Here is a 20831-nt window from a genome sequence, read left to right as displayed (position 1 = left end):
ATTTACACTATTATGATTCACAGGGGAATTTAAAACCTGTGTATCTGCAGTTTACAGAAATAAGAAGGCATCATGACAGAAGTGACACAATTTGCATTTCAAACTACCTTTTTATAGCCATAAAGAGTGGAAACTTGCTTTCTAACTGTAAGATCAAAATCTTTCCGATGTCCTAGAGTCAGTGTTCAGCTGTAGAACTTGGGGAGAAGTTTTGTTCAAGCAGCAACAACAAAAAATTCAGATGTAAGCACATTTTAAACATATTCACTTACTGGAGGACCTGGAGGTCCTGGTAGCCCTGGTGGCCCTCTTTTTCCTGGATCTCCCTTAAAAGGGGTAAAATCATTTAGTTGATTGATAGCAATAATTATATATATCATATATTCAGAGCATACAACAACAGTGAGAAAATAAGTGGCTACAGAAGGACAGGCTGGGTAGGCAGTTAAAACATCAACTCACCACATGACTCTCAGAACAGAATGGGAAAACTGGTTTTTTTTCAGTAGAATGGGAGCCATGTTGTGAAATAGGAGTCACAAGAAAAGCAAAACATTTTCACCTTTAGAAATCTGAAACACCTGACCACAGTTTTATCTAGGAACTCCTCCTGTATAACTGCTATTAAGTCACGAACAAAAAGAATTTTAGTAACTGACAAGTAGACAGAGGAGAAAAATCCTCTTGTGCTCTGAAAAAGTGAAATTTACCAAGTTAGAATTTTTTCCTTTTTGTGAAATTTTGATGCTGAATGCTCGTATAAGTAAAGACAATGTGGAACCTCTGCAAATCATTTTTTGAAGGTTTATAATTAAAATAGATCTAATAATTGGGCAGAGACTATTTTTTAACTTAATATTGTCCTTTCAATATTACTTTTTACATTTCATTAAGTCATAAATTCAATAAATTCAATAAAATTCAAAACCAAGATTAATATAGAAAAATTATTAAATCTCAAAACATGAGAGCTACAGAACCATTCCTTTCTGTGCAATGCATAATTACATTGTGGGACTCATCATTACAATGTATTATGGAGGCTTGGGATATAAGTGGAGTCAGAGACTGACTGCATTAATGGAGGATAGGCTCACATGCAGCTTTTGAAAAGGCATCACAGATGCTATTTCTGATTCAGGCAGTCTCTGAACTACCAACCAACTGCCAGAATGTGTGACAGTATCACAGAAAATGCCTTTTTATAAATAGCCCATACACTTCCCTTGGTATCCATTCTTACCCTTCCTACAGACCCAGTGACAGTGAGCTGGATGGATCACCTTCTGAAGCAAATCAGCAGTTTTTAATATTCTTTCTAAAATTCATTTATATAATTGCATTTAAAAGTAGGGTTTTTTTAAACAAAATTTTAATGCTATTTCAGATTTCAAGTAGAAAAGTACCAACTGGTTTCAGCTTCCACTTCAGTAAAATACAAAATACAAAAATACAAAATACAAGTGCCGTGATATTGAGTGCATTGAGTTCAACAGTAAGGTCAATAGATGGAGCTACACTTAAAGTGAGACAGAAAACACTGAATTGCCAAGTTCACTGGTATGCAAATGAAAATCAGTAGTTGGAGTAATTAAGGTTTACATTTCCTGTATTTCTGTCAGGTCTGCTTTTTGATTTCAGCTTTCCTTGAATAAGAGAAGTAGGGTATGGGACACTCTGAAACATTTAATTCTAATCTGACAGATGTCTCTGACTTTGTGCTACATGTTGTTCTTATTTCTGATGAGCTTCCAGCGTAATCCTTCTTCTACCATTGATCACTGCAGAGAAAAAAACCCAAACATTTGGAAATTCTGTGATAGACGAAATAGTATTTAGATGGCCCATTTTTTCTTTAAGTGCCTTCTAGCAATTGAATAAACCTGCAAACAAAGTAATACTTCTTTTCAGGAAACACAGGAATACTTACAGGTGGGCCAGCAAGACCTACTTCCCCAGGAAGTCCTGCTGCACCAGCTGGACCCTGCAACAACCAAGGTAAATAGAATTTCTATACCATGTAATACCTGTGTAACAAACATCCAAGGGCTGAGAGCATGCAATTCTCACAAACAACAAACCATGCCTTCAGACACCAATATTCTTGGACCATCTATCACAGACCTATACAACCTCAGGGGTAGCTGAAGAAAACATACATAAGAGACATAGAACATCAGGATCAAACCCACCTATTTTTTCACTGAATCACTTTTAATTACAGTAAAATAGCTTTATTAAATATTCAAACAGATTAATTGAACAGTATATTTATGAATTGTAAAATTGGTACTTACAGGTGGCCCAAGAAGCCCCTTGCCCTGTGAAATATGAAAAAAAGAGATCAGAAATACGGGGAGGATTCCAAACTTAATAGAGAGTATTCCAAGAATAGTCTTTCAGATAAAAAATGTGAAAAAAACTCCTCATTTGATTCTGCAAAATTGTTTTGAAAACTTGTTTAACTACTGTTAAAAATCAATTTTATTATTAGGTAATCGGTATCAGCAGAGAGTATTAAATTACTGATTAACTTGCCTTGCAGTATCATTACACATATTTATACACATATCTACTTCCCCAAGGGAATGGAGAGATTAAAGGCTTTGTGTTTAGCTAATTGCCAAGTACCATGATAAACATATCTATGCTATAATAATTTCCTTCTAAAGGTACATTTGAATTTATAATAAAAGTGAACTTTTTCCCCACAGTGCTTTCCTGAGGCCTAAATCCATTAAACTTATGGGTTTTGGTAATGAGAAAGAACACCAAACTTCTCCTGTTTATATTTTCCATCAGTGTTGTTCTGAATCATTTTAATGAGAAGTGTCCAAGATACAAATGTGTTTCTGCCTATTTGGATTATATACTCCCTCTAAGAAAACAGATCCCTCAGTCTTGCATTACTAAAGCAAATGGAAAATTTTATGGAGAACAGTGTTGGTGATATATATGAAACACTAAAATGCAAAACCCCAAATATACTTTAATATTCAGGAGCTCTGACATAATAAGGCACCTGGGCTGAATGTGAGTAAAAAAGCCACAGAATATCAATCCAAGGTTGTATTTGTAAGCCTGTTTAGAAAAGTCAGTATAACACAGGGAAAATTTCAAGCATTCATTAGAATAATTCCATTTTAACCATTTAATACAAAGCAGAAAGCAAGCTTGCACAAACTACATAAACCCTTTGCTATTGCTTCACACTTCCTGCTACAATTCATCATATTATATGTATCTATATTTGGCTGTACAAATCAAACTTTCACTGCATCACATATTCAATATTATAATATCCCCTGCCTCTGAAAGAAGGAAACCACCTGTTTGCAGGTCTCCTTGGAGCACCCCTTGCTAACACACCCCCTAACAGAGGCAGGGAAGGTCAATGGTACCAAAAGAAGCAGCTACAGCTACTGTGTCCCAGCCTACCCTGTGGCCCAGGAGCAGGCTGTCCACTCCTCTGACCACTCCACTGCATCTCCTCACCTTCCTAGCAAAAATCAGGGACTCTCTTCCAGCAATCAATGCCTCCTCACACAGCTCCCCCACCCTTCTGGCCATGAGCTCCCTACAAGCAGACCAAGTGGCAAAGCTGAGAGCAGCTCCAGGGCAATCATCAGTAAGGACATAAACAGCAGTTCAGAAGCTCCTGTCCCAACCAGCTGCCCATGTTCCTTCCTCTGTCTGTTTCCTAAAGGGAAAGCCTCTCCACACAGCCAGGGACTGCAGCCTGGCATGCCCAGCTGCTGGCTGTGTGCCATGGAGGTGCCCATTTGACCCATGGAGTGCACAGCAACCCAGAGTCTGCAATCCCCTGCCTCAGGTTTTAGCAGACCTTAAAATATATTCAAATTCTCTGTCACTAAATACACAGAGTCCTCCCCATATGCCACATCAAATATCAGCTCATAGAAAAGCTGGAGGGAGCTAAAAGAGAGAATGGACTGAAGAGTGCAATACATGCATTTAATGTAGCAGCCCCAGCTCCATCTAGCAGGACAGGTCAGAGACATCAGCATATTTAAATTACTTGAATAAAAAAATTACTCGAATTAATCACAAGAATTCTAATAACTTTGTAACCTTGTCATTGAAAAGATTATCCACCAAAGAGACGAGACAAAGAAAATAAATTAAAGCAAAATTATGAAGCAGGAAAAAATCTAAAAAAATGGGATGATAACTAAAGATTACCAGGGTACATTCCAGGGAATAAGAAGGGACAGAAGCAGAGAAGAAAATGCTGTCTATAAAACTTTATGTCCTTAATATTCATTCTTGAAGATACCCAGAAGTCCTAACTTGGCTGATAAATATCACTAGAGGAACATGAAAAACAGTGATAATAATTTAAAACTAATTAGTGTTATACCCAAGGTTTCTGATTTTCTGTTTGCACTGAGCATTTTAACAACTTAAGCAAGAGGTTTTGTGAAAAATGAAGTCTTTGGATAACTATCCAGGGACTACTCCACTTGCAAAAAGCCATTGACAGTATTCAAAGCAGTGCATAATTACACCTAAGCACTCCATTAATCATGTAGGCAGTATGCAGATTCATAATTGTGCTCACTATGTTTCTGGTAAATGAGGTTTCATGGATCAAACCAAAGAAGTGCAAAGGTTAAACAGCCCCATTACTTCACATTTGTAGAAAGAGCTTCTCCAAAAGTCTCTGAATGTGAAAATTAGAACCATTGCACTCTGGCACTACCATTTCTTCTTGGGGTTTTTTGTTTGTTTGTTTTGTTTTGTTTTTACAGGAGGTGGGCTCTGTTGGGGTTCTGCAGGGGGTCTTTTGTTTGTTTAGGCAGCAGGGTTGTGGGGTTTGTTGTTGTTGGATTGGTTTTTCATTTTTGTGGATCTTGTTAGTAGATATAATCTCACTAAAGGTCAGATGACCATGCTGGCCATTTTGAGAATCTTCCAGCAGCTGCATCTTCTTCAGTAGCATACAGCCATTCATCAGAGGGAAAATTGCATTTACAGAGGCTTCCCTAGGAGATTTATTTTGAGCATAAATCTCTCTATATGGACTCAGCATATATGGGTTAACAACCATGGAGCTACAAAATCAATCACTAGGCTTCTTCCTAACCTGTGAGGTCTAAGGATAAATCTTAATAAGTACGAGGGTAACGACACGAGTTGACGAAGTATATCCATCTTTTCTTTTAAATAAATTGGAATTCTCCTTTCCTCATTATAAATATTCCTGTGGATCCACCTGAAAATACAAGCTTCAGTTGCTTATTAAGCAGAGGCAGAACAATTCCAAAGGCAATCCCTACTGAGGTTCACTGAAGCGTTATCACCAAGATTGAAAGTCGCAGTGCAAACAAAATCACTCAGCTTTGAACAATGGTCCATAATCTTATCAGATTTATTGCTTTTACAGTCTCAAAATATGGTGACAAAAGTCCTGCTGCTCTGAAAAGAATCAGCATCCTACCTTGACAAGTTGGTCCAGTTTCCTGCTTTCCCAAATTAAAAAATTTGGAGGTCTCTACCTCTGAATTGAGATTAACCCTCTTTATAAATGTTTTATGCACACACTTATTCTGGAGGGCCTTAAATCAAGCATTCTTGCATTATTCTGTAAAAGATGAGCTAAAATCACATACCTTTTCCCCAACTCAGTTTTTCTTTTGGTTGACAGGCTAAAATGCCACAGTACTTTAACCAAGTATTTCAGTAAATCAGTTTTATTTCCCCATTTTTTTCTATAAAAGAATCACAGAATGGCTTGGTTTGGAAGGGAGATTAAAAATCACCTAGTTCAAATTGCCATGAGTCGGGACACCTTCCATTATGCCAGGGTGCTCCGAGCCCCATGCAACTTGGCCTTAAACACTTCCAAGGATGGGGCATCCAAATCTTCTCTGGACACCCTGTTCCAGTGCCCCACCATCCCCACAGCAAAGAATTTCTTCCTATCTAATGTAAACTTACTCTCTTTCAGTTTGAAGCCATTTCCCCTTGTCCTGCCACCACGTGTCCTTGTAAAAAGCCCCTCTCCAGCTCTCTTATAGGATCCCTTCAGCTACTGGAAGGCTGCAATTAGGTCAGCCCCAAGCCACGTCTTTTCTAGGCTGAACAATCACAATTTTCTCAGCTTTTCCTCATAGGATAGGTGGTCTATCCCTCTAATCACTTTTTCCCCATATCATCTGAACAAACACACCGGACAGAGTTTAACTACCTCTTCTTTTGAGCCAGATGTTGTAATATGCATTGCATACAACCCAGAAATTATTTCCCCATCTAGCTGACATCAAAACAAAACAAAAAAACCTTAAGCCTCTAACAGAAAAATGTAGGGGTTTCAGTCTACCTAGAACCTACCTCAATTCTGCCATTTTCTGTGACTAAATTCAACTCATACATTGAGCCTACAGACCAGCCAGCCATTATATTAACTATTTGCCAAATTTTCAGGTAAGAATGAACATCCATGAAAATTAAAGTGTCCACAAAGCGATTCATCTTGAGTTTGAACAGGTCTATAATGTCACAACTTCAAGAATAAGTTTATCATTTTCTCTCTGGCCAAGTATCAAAATAATTGTTAAATATTAATCTAAAGAAAGTTAATAGGAAAAGGTCAAAAATACAAAAATACGAGGAGTGTTATACTGGAATACCATACGTCTTCAATTTAATTTAAATAATTTCTCCAAATTGAATCAATTTTTAATTAAATTTTAATTATATACAGTCTTATTATAATTTATTTTAGTCATCTTGCTCCATTAATCGTCTTCGTTGAGGTTTTTTCCTAAGCTAAATTCCTACATGCCAACCACTTCTTCTAGCAACAAAACTCCTAAAATTTACAATTATTTTCAGCCCCTAAAAATGGATCCATCTGCATGCTATCTGAAACAGTACTCTTTGCATGACCTTTCCCATATTTTGGCCTGTTTTCATACAGAACAGCAAAAAAGCACAAGAAGCCTCACAGAATTTACACTTCAGTGATGCCATTTAAACACATAGCTAGGAGTTGAAAACAAGAATAATTGTAGACTCCCACATGCAAATGAAACATGGGCTCTCTTATCTCCATAGCATTTTCACAAAGAGATGGAAAAGAATGGTAAAAGTCCAAAACTTGGGACCACATCACACACATGCTCCTTTCTTTTCTACAGCATACAAACCAAACATAACCTTTGCACAACAATATTTGTAATATTTGCACACTTAGATATAAAGACAAAACTGTTGCTTAAAGTACTATCTTTGTAACTTATGAGTTCTTTGAAACCTCAGAAATAGTTTTGGCCTTTTCTTCACTACATTTAATGGTAAGAAGCCTTCATAATAATACCTAAGATGCAAAAATCCTCTCTGTATACTGAATGCATTACTTACTGGAAGTCCTCGAGCACCTGGCAGTCCTGGCTCTCCCTTTAAAAGAACAAAAATGAGTTTTTAGGAGGCATTAGCATCAAGTTTTTTAAACAATCTACAGGAAAATGTTCTCTAACCTTTTGGAGGGTATCATTGAGTGGACATAGTCTGCAAGTATTATTCACGTCATTAATGCTATGCTGGTTTCAGTAAGACTTGATAGAAAGGAAAGGTCTTCTCAGTATTAAAAGGAAACAGCCTCTGGCATTTTATTCCCCCACTCCCCAAAAACTCAAGCATGCTTCTTACTCTGACTTCTGATTCATATTTCATTTGTTTAATTGATGATGAAGTCAGGTTTCACTGGGCTGGTTCCCACTGCACATTATAATGGCACAACTGAAATACAAGATGGAAAGGGCCTCAGCTTTAGTGAAGATGCTCAACCCTAATGTCATGCCAGCCAGCATTCCTTACTGCTGGCTTGTGCTGTGTGGAAAGAGCCCAGCACGTGTGTATTCTAGAGGTATGTTAGGATTGTAAGAAAGGCTGCAGCACCTTATCAGCCACATAGAGACAAGCAAATATGCTGCTTTAAAAAAAATCCATCATTTCATGCATAATTTTGTTCCTACCTTCTGTCCTTTTGGTCCTGGGGCTCCACGTGAGCCATCAGGTCCTGTGAATCCCTTTGGAAGAAAGTTATACAATGTTAATGCAAGGGTTGTGTGTTCTTAATCACAACAAAAAACATTATACACCATAGAAAAATGAGACTATTAAATGAAATTAGTAACTGCAGGAGCCTTGCAATCCAAATATTTATTGACATGCACAGATAGAACTGCACAAGTTTAAAATGCTGGCTTTTAGTGACAAACATCAGTGCTTGTGACATGTATCTTCAAGAATTACTCAGTTAAATCACAATTAAATGAAGCATGTGATTTCACAATCTTATTTCCTCCTAATGGGAGATTGATGAATTTATTTCACAACTAATGTTAAAAACAAAAACTGTCAGTGTTGTACATTTCAAATAAAAGTTTCATTGATGACAACAACACAAAACAAAACAAAACCCCAGAAAGCTGCCAGGCTGGAGTTAAATTTACTCTATTAACTTGTCGATCTGGCTAAAATTAAAACCTAATCATGATATTATAACCAGGAATTCATTTGGAGTTCTTATTTTTCCTTTTGTTTCCAATTTTATAGTCAACTTATATGGCTTAGAAATTTCTAGATATCCAGATATCTACACTTCCAGCAATTCAGCATTCACACAATTGTTCCAACAATTTGATTTTGAAAGCTTCATGGTCATTACAAGCAATTACTGTACAGTACCTTTTCACAGCCTATTAAACCTGACACTGAAATAATTTTTGAAATAAAATGAGATTTTAAAAGTCAGAACTGCCTCACCAATTAAACACAGAAGGAAGGTATTATAAATCTAAAACACTAATTAAAGGTTGAATAGACAGTGGAAGTACAGTAAGGCCTACTTTTTTTTTCTTCAAGTGAAAAAAGGTCCAATATTTCAGAAGACTGTACTCTAGTATTACATTTTCATTCATCCACTAATATAAGGGAATACACAAGTGTGAACAGATGCCAAAAGCTGAGCTGAGTTTAGTGTGTACTGTTTCATGTGATTGTGTTCCCATTAATTTTGGCAAGGAAAATAAAACTATGCCTTAAATGAAAATTGTGAGAGGCAAAGACTTTTAAAAGATCTTCTTATAGAGTTTTGACATGCACAAATGGGTTGTGGGCCTGTATTTTTTTAGGAAGATGTGAAGTGGTATGAGATGTCACTCACAAAGCCCATTTCCTCTTACAGATATGAAATTTGAACAGTTTAATAAAAGACTCTTCCAGCTCCATGTCCATTAAATCTCTTCCCAAAAAAAAATTAAATATTAACCTCTAACAGCATTACAACCTTAAATAGATACTAGGCTTTTCCATTTATATAATTTGCAATACCCTCTAATACACTGGTTTATGGTATATAATCTTTATTTATGATATTTTAAATTTTTAAGTTTTAAAAGCCTTTGTAAATTAAACATAAGCTTGCCTACCTCCTGGCATAACATCTAAGTACTAATGCAACAATCTTGCTTCATAACAAGCAGTGCTTTTTAACAGTGCTCTCAAGAGAGAGAAATATGAAGTTTCCAAAAAATGTTTGAAGGCATTTTTACAGCCAAAAGTTTATTCAAGAGGTATGACCTAACAGGCCATCAACACTAGATGACGTTGAAACTTCAATCTTCTCTATTATTTTCCACAGGATGGGGAGATGGGAAGATCAGCAGACCTTCCTCAAGCCCTTGCTGCTCTGCCCTTGGACCAGAGGTGGCTTCCAGAGGCCACAGCACCAGTTGTTCCTGAGACCACTGCCCAGTGCCCTCTCCAGGGCCAGGTGGCTGCACCGACAGCCCCCGTGCTTTATTTACTTATTCTTGAAGAAAACAAACAAACAAACACACAGGGAAATTCTAGAAAATCACGTGTACTCACATCAGCTCCTGGCTCTCCCGGCAACCCAGGGGATCCTGGTTTGCCTGCATCCCCATCTGGACCCTTCAGGATTTAAATGGACAGTTAAGCATGTTTCACAGAGAGAAGCAGAAACAAAACTCAAAATTTCTTCTCTAGCAGAAGCAAATGAAAAGTAGCAGCAATCACTTACCGGTGGACCAGGGGGACCCTTCGGGCCTCTCTCCCCCTACCAAGGTATGAAAAGGAAGGTATTAGTCAGAACTACAATAACCTTTTACAGACTTTCATGAAAATCACTGATTTACAGATTACCGGAAATAATCCTGAACTGACTCTTCTTGTAGAAAATAAATATTAAATCCACATCATTTCTATTACAGACTAACAGAAATCATCAGAGAAACTTCTGATAGGAATCTAGGGAACACATGTAGTAGCTCCTATCAGGAATAATGCCACAAATCCTTATCAGAATTATTATGAGCGAGCATCACTATGTAATCCCTTTTGAGATTAAATTTATAAGACCCTTACACCCCATTAATGGCAGATAATCACAGCATATGATGCTGATTACACAAAATAAATAATTCTGAGTTTTCTATACAAAAGATAATCTGAAAATCTGCTTCTTCCACTCACTCCAGCCCACTACAGAGCATGAGACCCATCAATTCCTTCATGTATCTGCAGCCAAATTCAAACTCCTGAAGATCAAAGGCTGACAGATAACGCAGATACAGCTCAGAGCATTTCCTATTTCCTAGGGAGGGCGTGGGAAACACTTACATCAATGCCATCAATACCGGGAACTCCTGGTGGCCCTGGTGGACCTGGGGGACCTGGTGGACCAGGGGGACCTCTCTGACAAGGAGTGAAAAAAAGGAACAATTAGAGCCTGGCAATCCATGGAGCCGTTCTGGGAGGACCACAGTTAGAGGCTATGGGTTAGTCGGGGGGTCACAGCTGTGACAAGGACCTGCATCCTCACCCCATGTATATCACAGGCCCTATATCCTGTTTTGACTGTCACTATGAGGACTGTCAACACTGCCCTCACCAAAGGAATGGGGAAGGTGTTAAACCCCCCTCCCTGGGCCCAGCCACTCTCCTGTGCCCACAATGCTGTCAGGGCCAGGTGGGCTCCACTCCCCAGGCAGCAGGATCTGAATGCCCCATGGCAATGACAAGAGTGGCAGAAACAAAAGCGATCTTTGCAGATCGAACACCGGAATTCACTACACTGACTACTCTTTCTTTCAACACAAAAGAGACCGTTTTCCTAAGAGCTCATACTAGCAAGGAAAATTTAAAACACCCCTGACAGGCAGTTTCCTGGTTCTTCGGGATTACATTAACATCTACAGAGGCACTTTCTCAAAGCGCCGGGCTCCCGGGGGGAGGCAGCAGGCGCCGCCAGCCTGTGGAAACTCAGGGAAAGGCAGTCACAGATCTCCGTGCCTATAATGGGGGGCTCTGTTCTCCTTGCAGTGAGCTCTGCCCGCGGCCCCACAACGGGGCCCTATGAGCAGGAGGCTGCTCCGGGCCCTGAGCCTGGTCCTTTGGTCCCCACAGCGCTGCTGCTCTGGACAGATTTCCTCCACACGCCAGAATTCTCAGAAATATTCCGTCCAGCGGTAGATGCGTGCGGAGCTCAGCCCCGCCGGTGTCACCTGTCCTGTGCTCGCAGGTAGGCGCACAGGGGCGGCACCGCTGCCCTGCGGTCAGCTCGCCTCGGCCGCGTCACCCGCAGCTGCTGGGGGGACACGGCACAAACACGCTCCGGGGGTCGGCGCCAGGGCACGGCACAGCAGCCTTCGGTCCCTCTGCACCTCCACACCGAGCGCCGTCCGCTCCCTCGCACTTACCTCGATTCCCGTCTGGGTTACCTGCGAGGGAGAAAAAATATAAAACAAAGCGGAGTTAAAGTCAGAAAAAACTTACTTGAGCCAGGCCGAGGCAAAGAGCCTGCAGGAAGAGCCCCAGGGGCAGGAGGCGCCGGGCCATGGATGGAGGGAGCAGCGTGCGGCTGCCGGGGCGGGCGGGCGCAAGGTGAGCGCGGCCGGAGCCCCTCCCGGCTGCGGCCCTGGGCAGGGTCGCGGGGATTGGAGGAGGCTGGCGGCCGGGCAGGCCGGGACGGAGCTCCAACAGCGCCTTAACCCTTTGCCCTGCGGCTGCCGGGTCGGACACCTACCCCGTTGCGCCCGTGGGCCTCCCGCCGCCAGGCTCCCGGCGCGGCGGCGATGCCGGGGCGGCCGCGACAGCCCCTGCGCTGCGGGGCACAGCGCCCGCAGGGACCAGAACAGCCCGTCAGAGGAGAGGCAGACAGCGAGTCACGGAAGGGTTAAAGTGAGGCAGCGGTTGCTGCTGCTGCTCTGGAGGGTTGGATTTCTAAACCACCGAATACAGGGCAGGTATGGTAAAAAAAAGCATCGGAAGCCAGGAGGGGGAAGAGATGCTGAGAGTCCCGTGGGCTGCAGAGGAGAGCAGCACAGGGCAGGACAGGACAGGACAGGACAGAACAGGTCAGGTCAGGTCTCTCACCCGAGCCGGCAGCTCGCCGCAGCCTTCGCGCTGGGGTCGCAGGGGGTCGCAGTGGATCACCATCCACTGGATCTCGAACTGGCAAAAAAGAAAAGATCATGTTCATTCGGGTCAGGGGTCACGCTGGCCGAACGTGTAAGAGGTGGACTACTGGCACTCTAGGCAGAGGATTAAACGCTAGGTGTTTAATGTCAATAGCTACAGGTGGAGCAGTGCTTTGTCTTGCATTCCCCCACCCCTAACAGTGGAGCTCTTTTAAAGAGGGGGCATAAACCGGCCGAGGTGCTGCCAGTCCTGAAATCCTCTTTATCACATCTCTACTGTTCTGTTTGTTTGCAGTCATCATGGTTTCCGAGTGCTGAGACTGGAGCACAACAGAAGGAGTACCCTTGTTTCTTTTACGTGTTATCTGACACCACCATCTGTGAGTCAATTCTTTCCCTCCTTTATCCACTTCTAATTTTCAAACCATCATAATAAAAGCCAATCGAGGGCCATAATATACATATAAAATAACTAATACTAATTTAATACTACAAGGCAGGCATACAATAGCAACAGCCCAAACAGGAGTAAGTTGTCAACAGTATCCTCACAGTAAATCCAAAACACAGCTCTGTACCAGCTATGAAAAGAAGAAAGCTAACTCTGTCTGCCTTGAGACTATACAAAACAAAAGCTGATAAGAAACCTAACTTGAAAAAAAAATTTAAAATAAAATTCTACTAGTGGCAAGGTAGTAACAGATGTGACTGGCTTCCCACTGATTTAGGAGAGGTGAGAGAAGGGCAAATATGTTGTAGCCTTGCTGTCAAGGTATCTTTTCCCTTGCCAGTATTTCACAACGATCTTCTTGATTATGTTAAGATGATTTAAAGGATGCCATTATTTTGAAGATGTCTCATGTAGGTATTCTACTGATATCCATATACAGTGCTATTAAGGATTAAATACAGTCATAAAGTTTTCAGAGATGAACCTCAGATAATTTAGAGGTAATCATAAAGTGAAGATATTAAAAGGTAACCTTTTAAATCCAAAGGTGGTGTGCTGGTTTTTCCTGAGGTAGAGCGTATTTTCTTCACAGTAGCTGGTATGGAGCCATGTTTTGGATTTGGGAGCAGAGTTGACAGCACAGGGATGATTTTTTTATTGCTGAGTAGTGCTTGGACAGAGTCAAGGCCTTTTCTGCCCTGACCCCACCCCATCAGCCAGGAGGCTGGGGGTGCACAAGGACTTGGGGGGGGGACACAGCCAGGATAACTGATCCCCCTGACTAAAGGGGTATCCCAGACCATACAACATCAAGCTCAGAATATAAAGCTGGGAGAAGAAGGAAAGAGCAGGGGGAGTTTGAAGTGATGCTCTTTGCCTTCCCAAGTCACTGTTACATGTGATGGAACCCTGCTTTCCTGGAGATGGCTGAACACCTGCCTGCCATTGGAAAGTGGTGAATTGATTCCTTGTCTTGCTTTGCCTCTGTGTATAGCTTGAGCTTTACCTATTAAAGTGTCCTTATCTCAATGCACAAGTTTCCTTATTTTACTTTTCCAGTTCTCATCCCACCATGGGGTAGAGGGAGCAAGTAGCTGTGTGGGGCTTAGTTGCTATCTGGAGTTAAACTACAAGGAATGTTTAAGACTCATAGGTCAGTATTTCTGACATACATTTTGCAGGTTTCCTACGGGATTGCTGTTTCATCTTGATTTCTTAGTCAGCACAGGTAAAATTAACTGTGTCTGGCTGGTCATTGTTTTGTCATCTTAAGTTCTATATCAATTCCTGCAAATACCTGCCTATCTTGGCACATCTCAATATCAACCATGTAATTCAGTTGTCTTATTAGTGTTTTAGTTGAGAGAGGTGAAGATTAGGTAAAATGCAAATGAGACCTAAATATGTAGGGTAGTATTTTCAGTATAAAATCAGCCACAGGGGTGCATTTAGCAGTACCATAGGCTTTAAGGAAAACCATGACCCTCAGATCACAGCTGCAGGTCTCCTCTGGGAGATCTGGCTCCTTGTACCCCACTGGGCTATTGCTGGCTTGGTGATGATCCAGGGGAAGTCCTCCTCCTGGGAAAGTACAACTCAGCTAAGCAATTTTTTATGTGGAGATTTTCTGCAATACTTCATCAAGGACATCTATGTTTCTTCTAAGAGAGGTCTGCTGTCAATTGTTTGTACATTTGTTAAGTGACCAAGAATAAACTACAAATATTTAAATGCATCTCATTCCAGAGCTGTTTTAAACATGTTTTATCCATTTTTCAACATCTCTGAAACAGGCTTTTAGAGCTTCTTTCTTCTTGCACCTCTTTTTAAAACCTTTCACATTACAGCCAATTCCAGTGTTATTTGGCTTCCCATAGCTAGAATTCAGCCTTCTGAATGCGAGATTTCACAGGGTGAAAAAAAACCAAGATGTGACTTTTTACAGTACACAGACACAATCTGTTCTGTGGTGTAAATTAATCCCTGTTAAACAAATATTGGCAAGCAGCTTCCTCTTAGATGTTACTAGTCATGTTGCTTCCCTGAGCTAGTTAGCAGCATTAAATGTCAATTCAATAATGACCAAGAGTCATTTCTAGCAAAGTGTTTACTCTCTATTATGAAAAAAACATGGGAATGCCACTGAAATCACAGGAATTAAGGCAACTATATCATCTCACAGAAGTTGTAATTTGAACAGGAAGAAATTAATTCCCTTACCTTCCTATTATAGACATGTAATTTAGAAAGTAAATTCTTTTTCAGTTTTGAAATGATGCTAAATCTCATATTGCTTAGAGTTTATAATGGATTATATTAATAACTTTTAGATAAAAAGATAAAACTTTTAGATCTTTTATATAAAAAATAGGTGAAATGCAGCTGGGAATCGGTGTAAAAATTTATCCTCCATAAAGCATTCCAGAAATCCCGGAATAAACCCTTGTAAAGGCTGAAAGGCAAGATGGAGTTTCTAATGGAACTGTATCTATTATTCTCCTAGGCACTCATCGTAATAACAGGCAATAAAGAATCCCTTTTAAAATTATATGTGTTACAGTGCACCTCTGAGAAGTTGACCTATTCTGCAAGATAAATAGGGCCCTCACCAGAATGCTGCAAAAAAGAATAGGAAACACATAATTTATGTCCTTTTAAAATTCTACCACTGGAAGTAATATACTTTAACAATGCCTGGGAGTAAATTAAAAGCTGTGCCTAGGGCACATTAAATAACCAAGTCTGGTGAAATATTTAAACTTACAGTCAAGCAAGTTAAAGACTAGAATAGCCCCAAACATAGATTTATTTAGTCAATTTAAAGAGAAACACAAGCTAAAACAGAAATTTCTGCAATATAAATAGACATTTTAAAATTACTAGTCCATCTGACTATGTAATTCCTTTATTATCTTTTCAGAGGTTATGGGGTTCCTAAATCTACATTATTGTAATATCAGGTAGAAGCACTACCATTGCCTTTTTGGGCTTCCTAACACAGGCCGTGCAATTCAAAGTCAGTTCTGTCTAAAATAAAGTGTAATTTTAGACATCCAAACTCAGTTTAAGAATATGGTGTCGTGCTTACTCTCTGTCTTCCCTGATAATTTGTTCCAGTGCTTCATTATTCTTTTTGTCAAGAGTGTGCATCACACTCTTGTTTTAAAGCCTAACTCATGCAAAGATTTTACTTTTTTTTCATAAAATATACTTTATATGACCAAATCTTTCCAGAAACATGCTAAAGTTATAAACAATTATTTTGCATTATAAATGGTGAATTACAAAAATTATTTATTCCATTTTATTCTTTCATCCTTAAAGGAGGTTGTGCTATAATTACTGTAGCTCTGCACTGGTACCTAAAGATGTACAGTCTTAAACAGGGGCAAGGCAGAACTTAATGCCAGACATTTCCCCACCAAATGCCTTAAGAGTCATGGGTGATCCATGCTGCTCATTTGTACACCTTGCTGAAAAGAGAAAGTCTCTGCAAAACACAGGCTGGAGAGGAAAGAGGATAAAATTCCAAGATTTCTCTTCTGCTTTTCCTCACTTCTTCAATCCTGGCCAAAGGTCATTCAGAGTGCCAAGAGAGGGCCAAGATGAACTTGATACCACATCTCTCTCCTCACTTGTCAGCTGCCATTTGGAATCACTACTCCAAGAGGCAAAGGAACCCTCCTCATTTTTAAAGGGATGACTCTGTGTCTAACTGGAGGGCACAGTTTTTTCTAGCACTGCATACCAGGTGCTGTAAAATTATTGCACTAATACCAAAAGATTTCTCTGCATTTAATCTAATTATCTTTCCAAAGAGGAAAGCAATATTGACATAGAATTTTTTTCATCCTACTAACATGCACAAAATACATGAAATGTGAAATGTTTTCATCATCCCACCTATCCATTCATCCATCAGTATTGCTCAGAGCAGTTAGCAAAGCTAAGATACATATGCTAATTTGTAATATGCTAATTTCCATATTAATCAGCTCCAGCTGATTATTTTAATGACATTTTCAAAGACTAACTCTTGTTTTCAACAGAATTAGTGTAACTTTTGAGCTGTTGAAATTTCCTCATCCACATCTATAAAGCATGCTAGATAGATCCCTTCAGGCACATGGGGCAGATTTCTGCTGGCATTCTCATGTAAAACTGATTTCAATCCAGTGCAATACAGCAACTAAACACACAGAGGTGATGAAACGTGAGATGCTTCTTTTGTTGCAGTGTTTTCCCTTTCAGATTTACACAACATTGGTTACCCTGTGTCCACGAGGCTTTTTTTGCAAACAGTGTGAGCTATAGTTTAAAATTATGTCTCACTTCACTCTTTTACTTCAAAGTTGTAACAAGTACAGGGATGTCTAGGAATTTTCATTACTGAAATTTAGGCATAACCTGGGTCATCTCTTAATTTACAAGGTGTAAGTGCACAATTGAAAACAACACAGCTAGTACTTACCTGCCAAGGAGTTATTTTCTGTCATTTCTGCTTTCAGAAATAATTTAAACATGCATTTCACAAAACAAAACCCCATATTTAATGTAAAACACTTTTTAAAGAAATAAAAGATTTTTAAACTTACCGGAACCGAAATTTGAGGATTATTTTTAAGTTTTCCAAGCACAGCAAAGCCATCAGTGTTGATTTTCCCTTTTGGTTTTATGCTTAAGGACTCTATTTTAATACAGTCAATGAAAAGTGTGACACTGTTTGCTTCCACAATTATCATAAGCTTGTGCCATTGGGAGTCAAACAAGAAAGGCAAATGCAAAAATGATGCTGTTTGGTGTCTTCCATCCGCTCCTTTATAAGAAAACTCAACACTTTTCATTTGACCATTGAGATTCACTCCAACTTGTTCTTTTCCTGAAGAATCCTGAATCTGCCAAATAGTCCAGTATTTCTGAAGTGTGGCCCCAGTCATCCGAAAAGTAGTTAGAAAGGAATATTCATCAGGCAATCCATTGGCATATATGGCACTGTGCAGGATTAAAATACAGTACATTTGTTCTGTTTTTGCTCTGAAAAGCTCCACATATCACCACAGACTAATGAGAAACCATTACTCAGTGGAACCATATCTCAACCATTCTTGTATCAGTGCACTTCTGCATGCTGAGCCCCAAAACAAGGTGTTACTAATGGCAAAAGAACTGGTTTGAAAGTGTAGGTTCTTCCAATGTTTTACAATTTTTATGATAACCCTTTCTAAGAATAATGGATGGAGCAACAATTAACTCCCACTTCAGATATAAAAAGTATATCCTACAACTATCTTATTTTCCATTATTAGATTTACAAGGTCAGTCAATATTTTATGACTTTACAATGACCAGGGAGAAAGTGCAGATTTGATTTGATTTTGAAGGCATAAAAATGTCTTTTACAAATGCATTTCCTTGTTCAGTCTCCCAATAACCCTTTTGTTAAGGTGTAAGCTATCACTTCAGCAGAAATCATTGACAAATATGTGGTGAGAACTCACACTCAAAGTGTATCATGTCCTATGACATTAAACCACAAGACTACAAGTAGCAGGGAACTGATTTCCCACATATAAAATATCTCATATTTTAGCAACTCCTATAAGGTGAGCTTTGGAAACACAAGTAACACTAGCTGTGTCACTGTGCAAAACAGTCATGTCATTTTTTTATTTCAAATATATCATTGAATCCAGTACAATATTTAAGAAATTGGCTTTTTCATATTTATTCTATGGGTCATAAAACTCTAGTGTCATATCCAGTCGACATCAATACGTTATTTGCCATCTACCCACATTTAAGAATAAGTTTAAATAAATTTCTTAAACATGAGATATGCAGAGCTATTTTGCCCCAGCTTTCATTATGATAACTTCTCAAACAAGTAGACATCTTGAACAAAGATGATTTTTGAGAGGCAGATCAATCCTATCTCAGCAGCTATTTATGTAGCATTAATGAATCTCAGGATCTAGGCTACTGGGGGGGAAAAAACCAAAAAATTGTCAGCTCTTATTCTGTATGCTTGATGACTACTGATTTAGGAAGAGAGTACTTCCAGAAGCAATCTCCCTAGTTGGTAGTGTTCCAAGCTGTAGTGCAGCTGTGCTCCAGCAGGCAGCGGCACAGCCTCAGCAGATTTCAGCCAGGACATGGCAAGCCTGGCAGCAGCAGCAGCAGCTCCAGCTTACAAATAAAGTACCTGCAGTGCTGGTGTTTCTCCTTTTCCACGGGAGCCTTTGCATACATCTGAGAGCTGGGGTATAAGGCAGGGGAATATTTAGCAGGAAAGTTTAGCTCATTATATAAGGTGTGGAGATATATGAAGCTGGAAGAGGAGGCTCCTTGCCAGTATCTTTAATCTGTCTGTGCTTTGCTCTGAATTGTGGCTCTTGATTGAGGATGAAGTCCTGCGCTAGCTGGTTTTGTTTGATAATATTTTATCTAACTCGTTGTGTTCTGTCATCATTCATTTTCAGTTTTTATCTTGCCCTCTCAGATGCAAATGTCACCTTGTGGATATTGTAGCTTGCCTTCTGTTCCAAGCACTTTGCAGTGTTTGCTGAACCCAATCCCTCCTTGTGTTAGGTTTCTGGCCTACACAATAAGCACTTATATTCTTTTCTGCTCCAGGAAGATAATTCTTCTCCCTATTCAGACATACCTTCACTCTTACTAAGCTTCTGATCCAGTTCAGCACATCCTTCATGGCTCTTTGTGTCCTTCCTCTATAATGTCTCTTTTAAAAATCTCCTCTACTACTAAAACTTTAGCTCAGCTGGGTCATTTATCTCTTCAGATGCTGAATCTCATTTGTTCTTGCAGAAGAGCTGGTTTTTCTACTACCACACTGAAGGTGGTATTGTTAGGTAATCTTTAAATAGCCTCCTTGTGACAGTCAACATTCTCTGTTGAGTTCAGTGACACCAGGGTGTCTGATACACTGAGCCTAAAAGAAGCAGTACTAATCCCAGATCCTCTGTGAAGAGGTTTTCAGCATTTCTCTGCACTGCTAAGTTTTGTTGTCATGGCAATACTCGTTAAACTATCACACACATTCTCATCCGACCTCAGTTGACACAACTATACTGCCAAAAAAACAAAACAAGAAAGGAAACAAAAAACCCTGGTACGTGAACATATTTTTTGATTAGAGTATTTTTTATGCCAGATTGGCAAATGAATTCTTTGCACCATATTTAGCTATAGACTTAGTATTTTTCACGACACTATATGGTTCTCCTGTTTTCAGACATTAAAATAGGAAAGAAATATGTTCACTTTTTCAGAAGATATGCAAAGAGAAATAATGTAAAAGCTTCTGACATTGGAAGAGAAAATCAGATTATAAGAAACATATATCAAACACTAAAGATAAAAATTCAGTGCACAAACATGGACAGGTATTCCCATCTTTTTTAAAGACCAGCAACCAATCAGAAGAACTGCTGCCTTTAGACTAAAGACTCAGTAACATGACTCAACACAGTGGAGCATGACTCCTCACCAGAAAGGTACTCTACAGGGGACTGTTACTGTGTAAGATTTATATCTATAATTCTACAAGCAAAGCAGAGACATATGCTCATCTCAGCTACTCCAACAGTAATGATCCTTCCATGGTTTAATTATATTTCAGAACACATTTCTTTCCAAAGCCCAGAATTCTTATTAGGCAAAATCCTTCTGAAATCAGCAACTTAAAATGCTAAATATTTGGAAACCATGACAAATTTAGCATGATATTTAAATAAACAATTGTAGAGAAGCTATTCCTCCATCTTACTTCCAGATGAAGAGGGATGGATGCTGTAACCCTATTGAACAACTGATAGATGTATAAGCACTCAAATTCTTCCTGGAAATTATTTTTAACATAGTTGTTTCCAATTCCACTGATTTATGGAAGA

General features: G+C 39.5%; 1 protein-coding gene across 1 annotated transcript in view; it reads right to left on the bottom strand.

The window, feature by feature from the left end:
• The window catches only part of COL9A1 (collagen type IX alpha 1 chain), a 60918-nt gene that overhangs the window by 33460 nt on the left and 6627 nt on the right, over positions 1-20831 (bottom strand). Inside the window, 11 exon segments of the mRNA XM_030236032.2 lie at positions 273-326; positions 1931-1984; positions 2298-2321; positions 7387-7422; positions 8001-8054; positions 9901-9963; positions 10073-10108; positions 10672-10746; positions 11751-11771; positions 12427-12504; positions 17517-17913. Coding sequence (XP_030091892.2) covers positions 273-326; positions 1931-1984; positions 2298-2321; positions 7387-7422; positions 8001-8054; positions 9901-9963; positions 10073-10108; positions 10672-10746; positions 11751-11771; positions 12427-12504; positions 17517-17913 — 892 coding nt within the window.

This window comes from Serinus canaria, chromosome 3 (genome assembly GCF_022539315.1).
Source record: "Serinus canaria isolate serCan28SL12 chromosome 3, serCan2020, whole genome shotgun sequence".
Lineage (NCBI taxonomy): Eukaryota > Metazoa > Chordata > Aves > Passeriformes > Fringillidae > Serinus > Serinus canaria.
The sequence above is the reverse complement of the archived record's forward strand: the minus strand, read 5'-3'. Positions and strand labels throughout refer to the sequence as shown.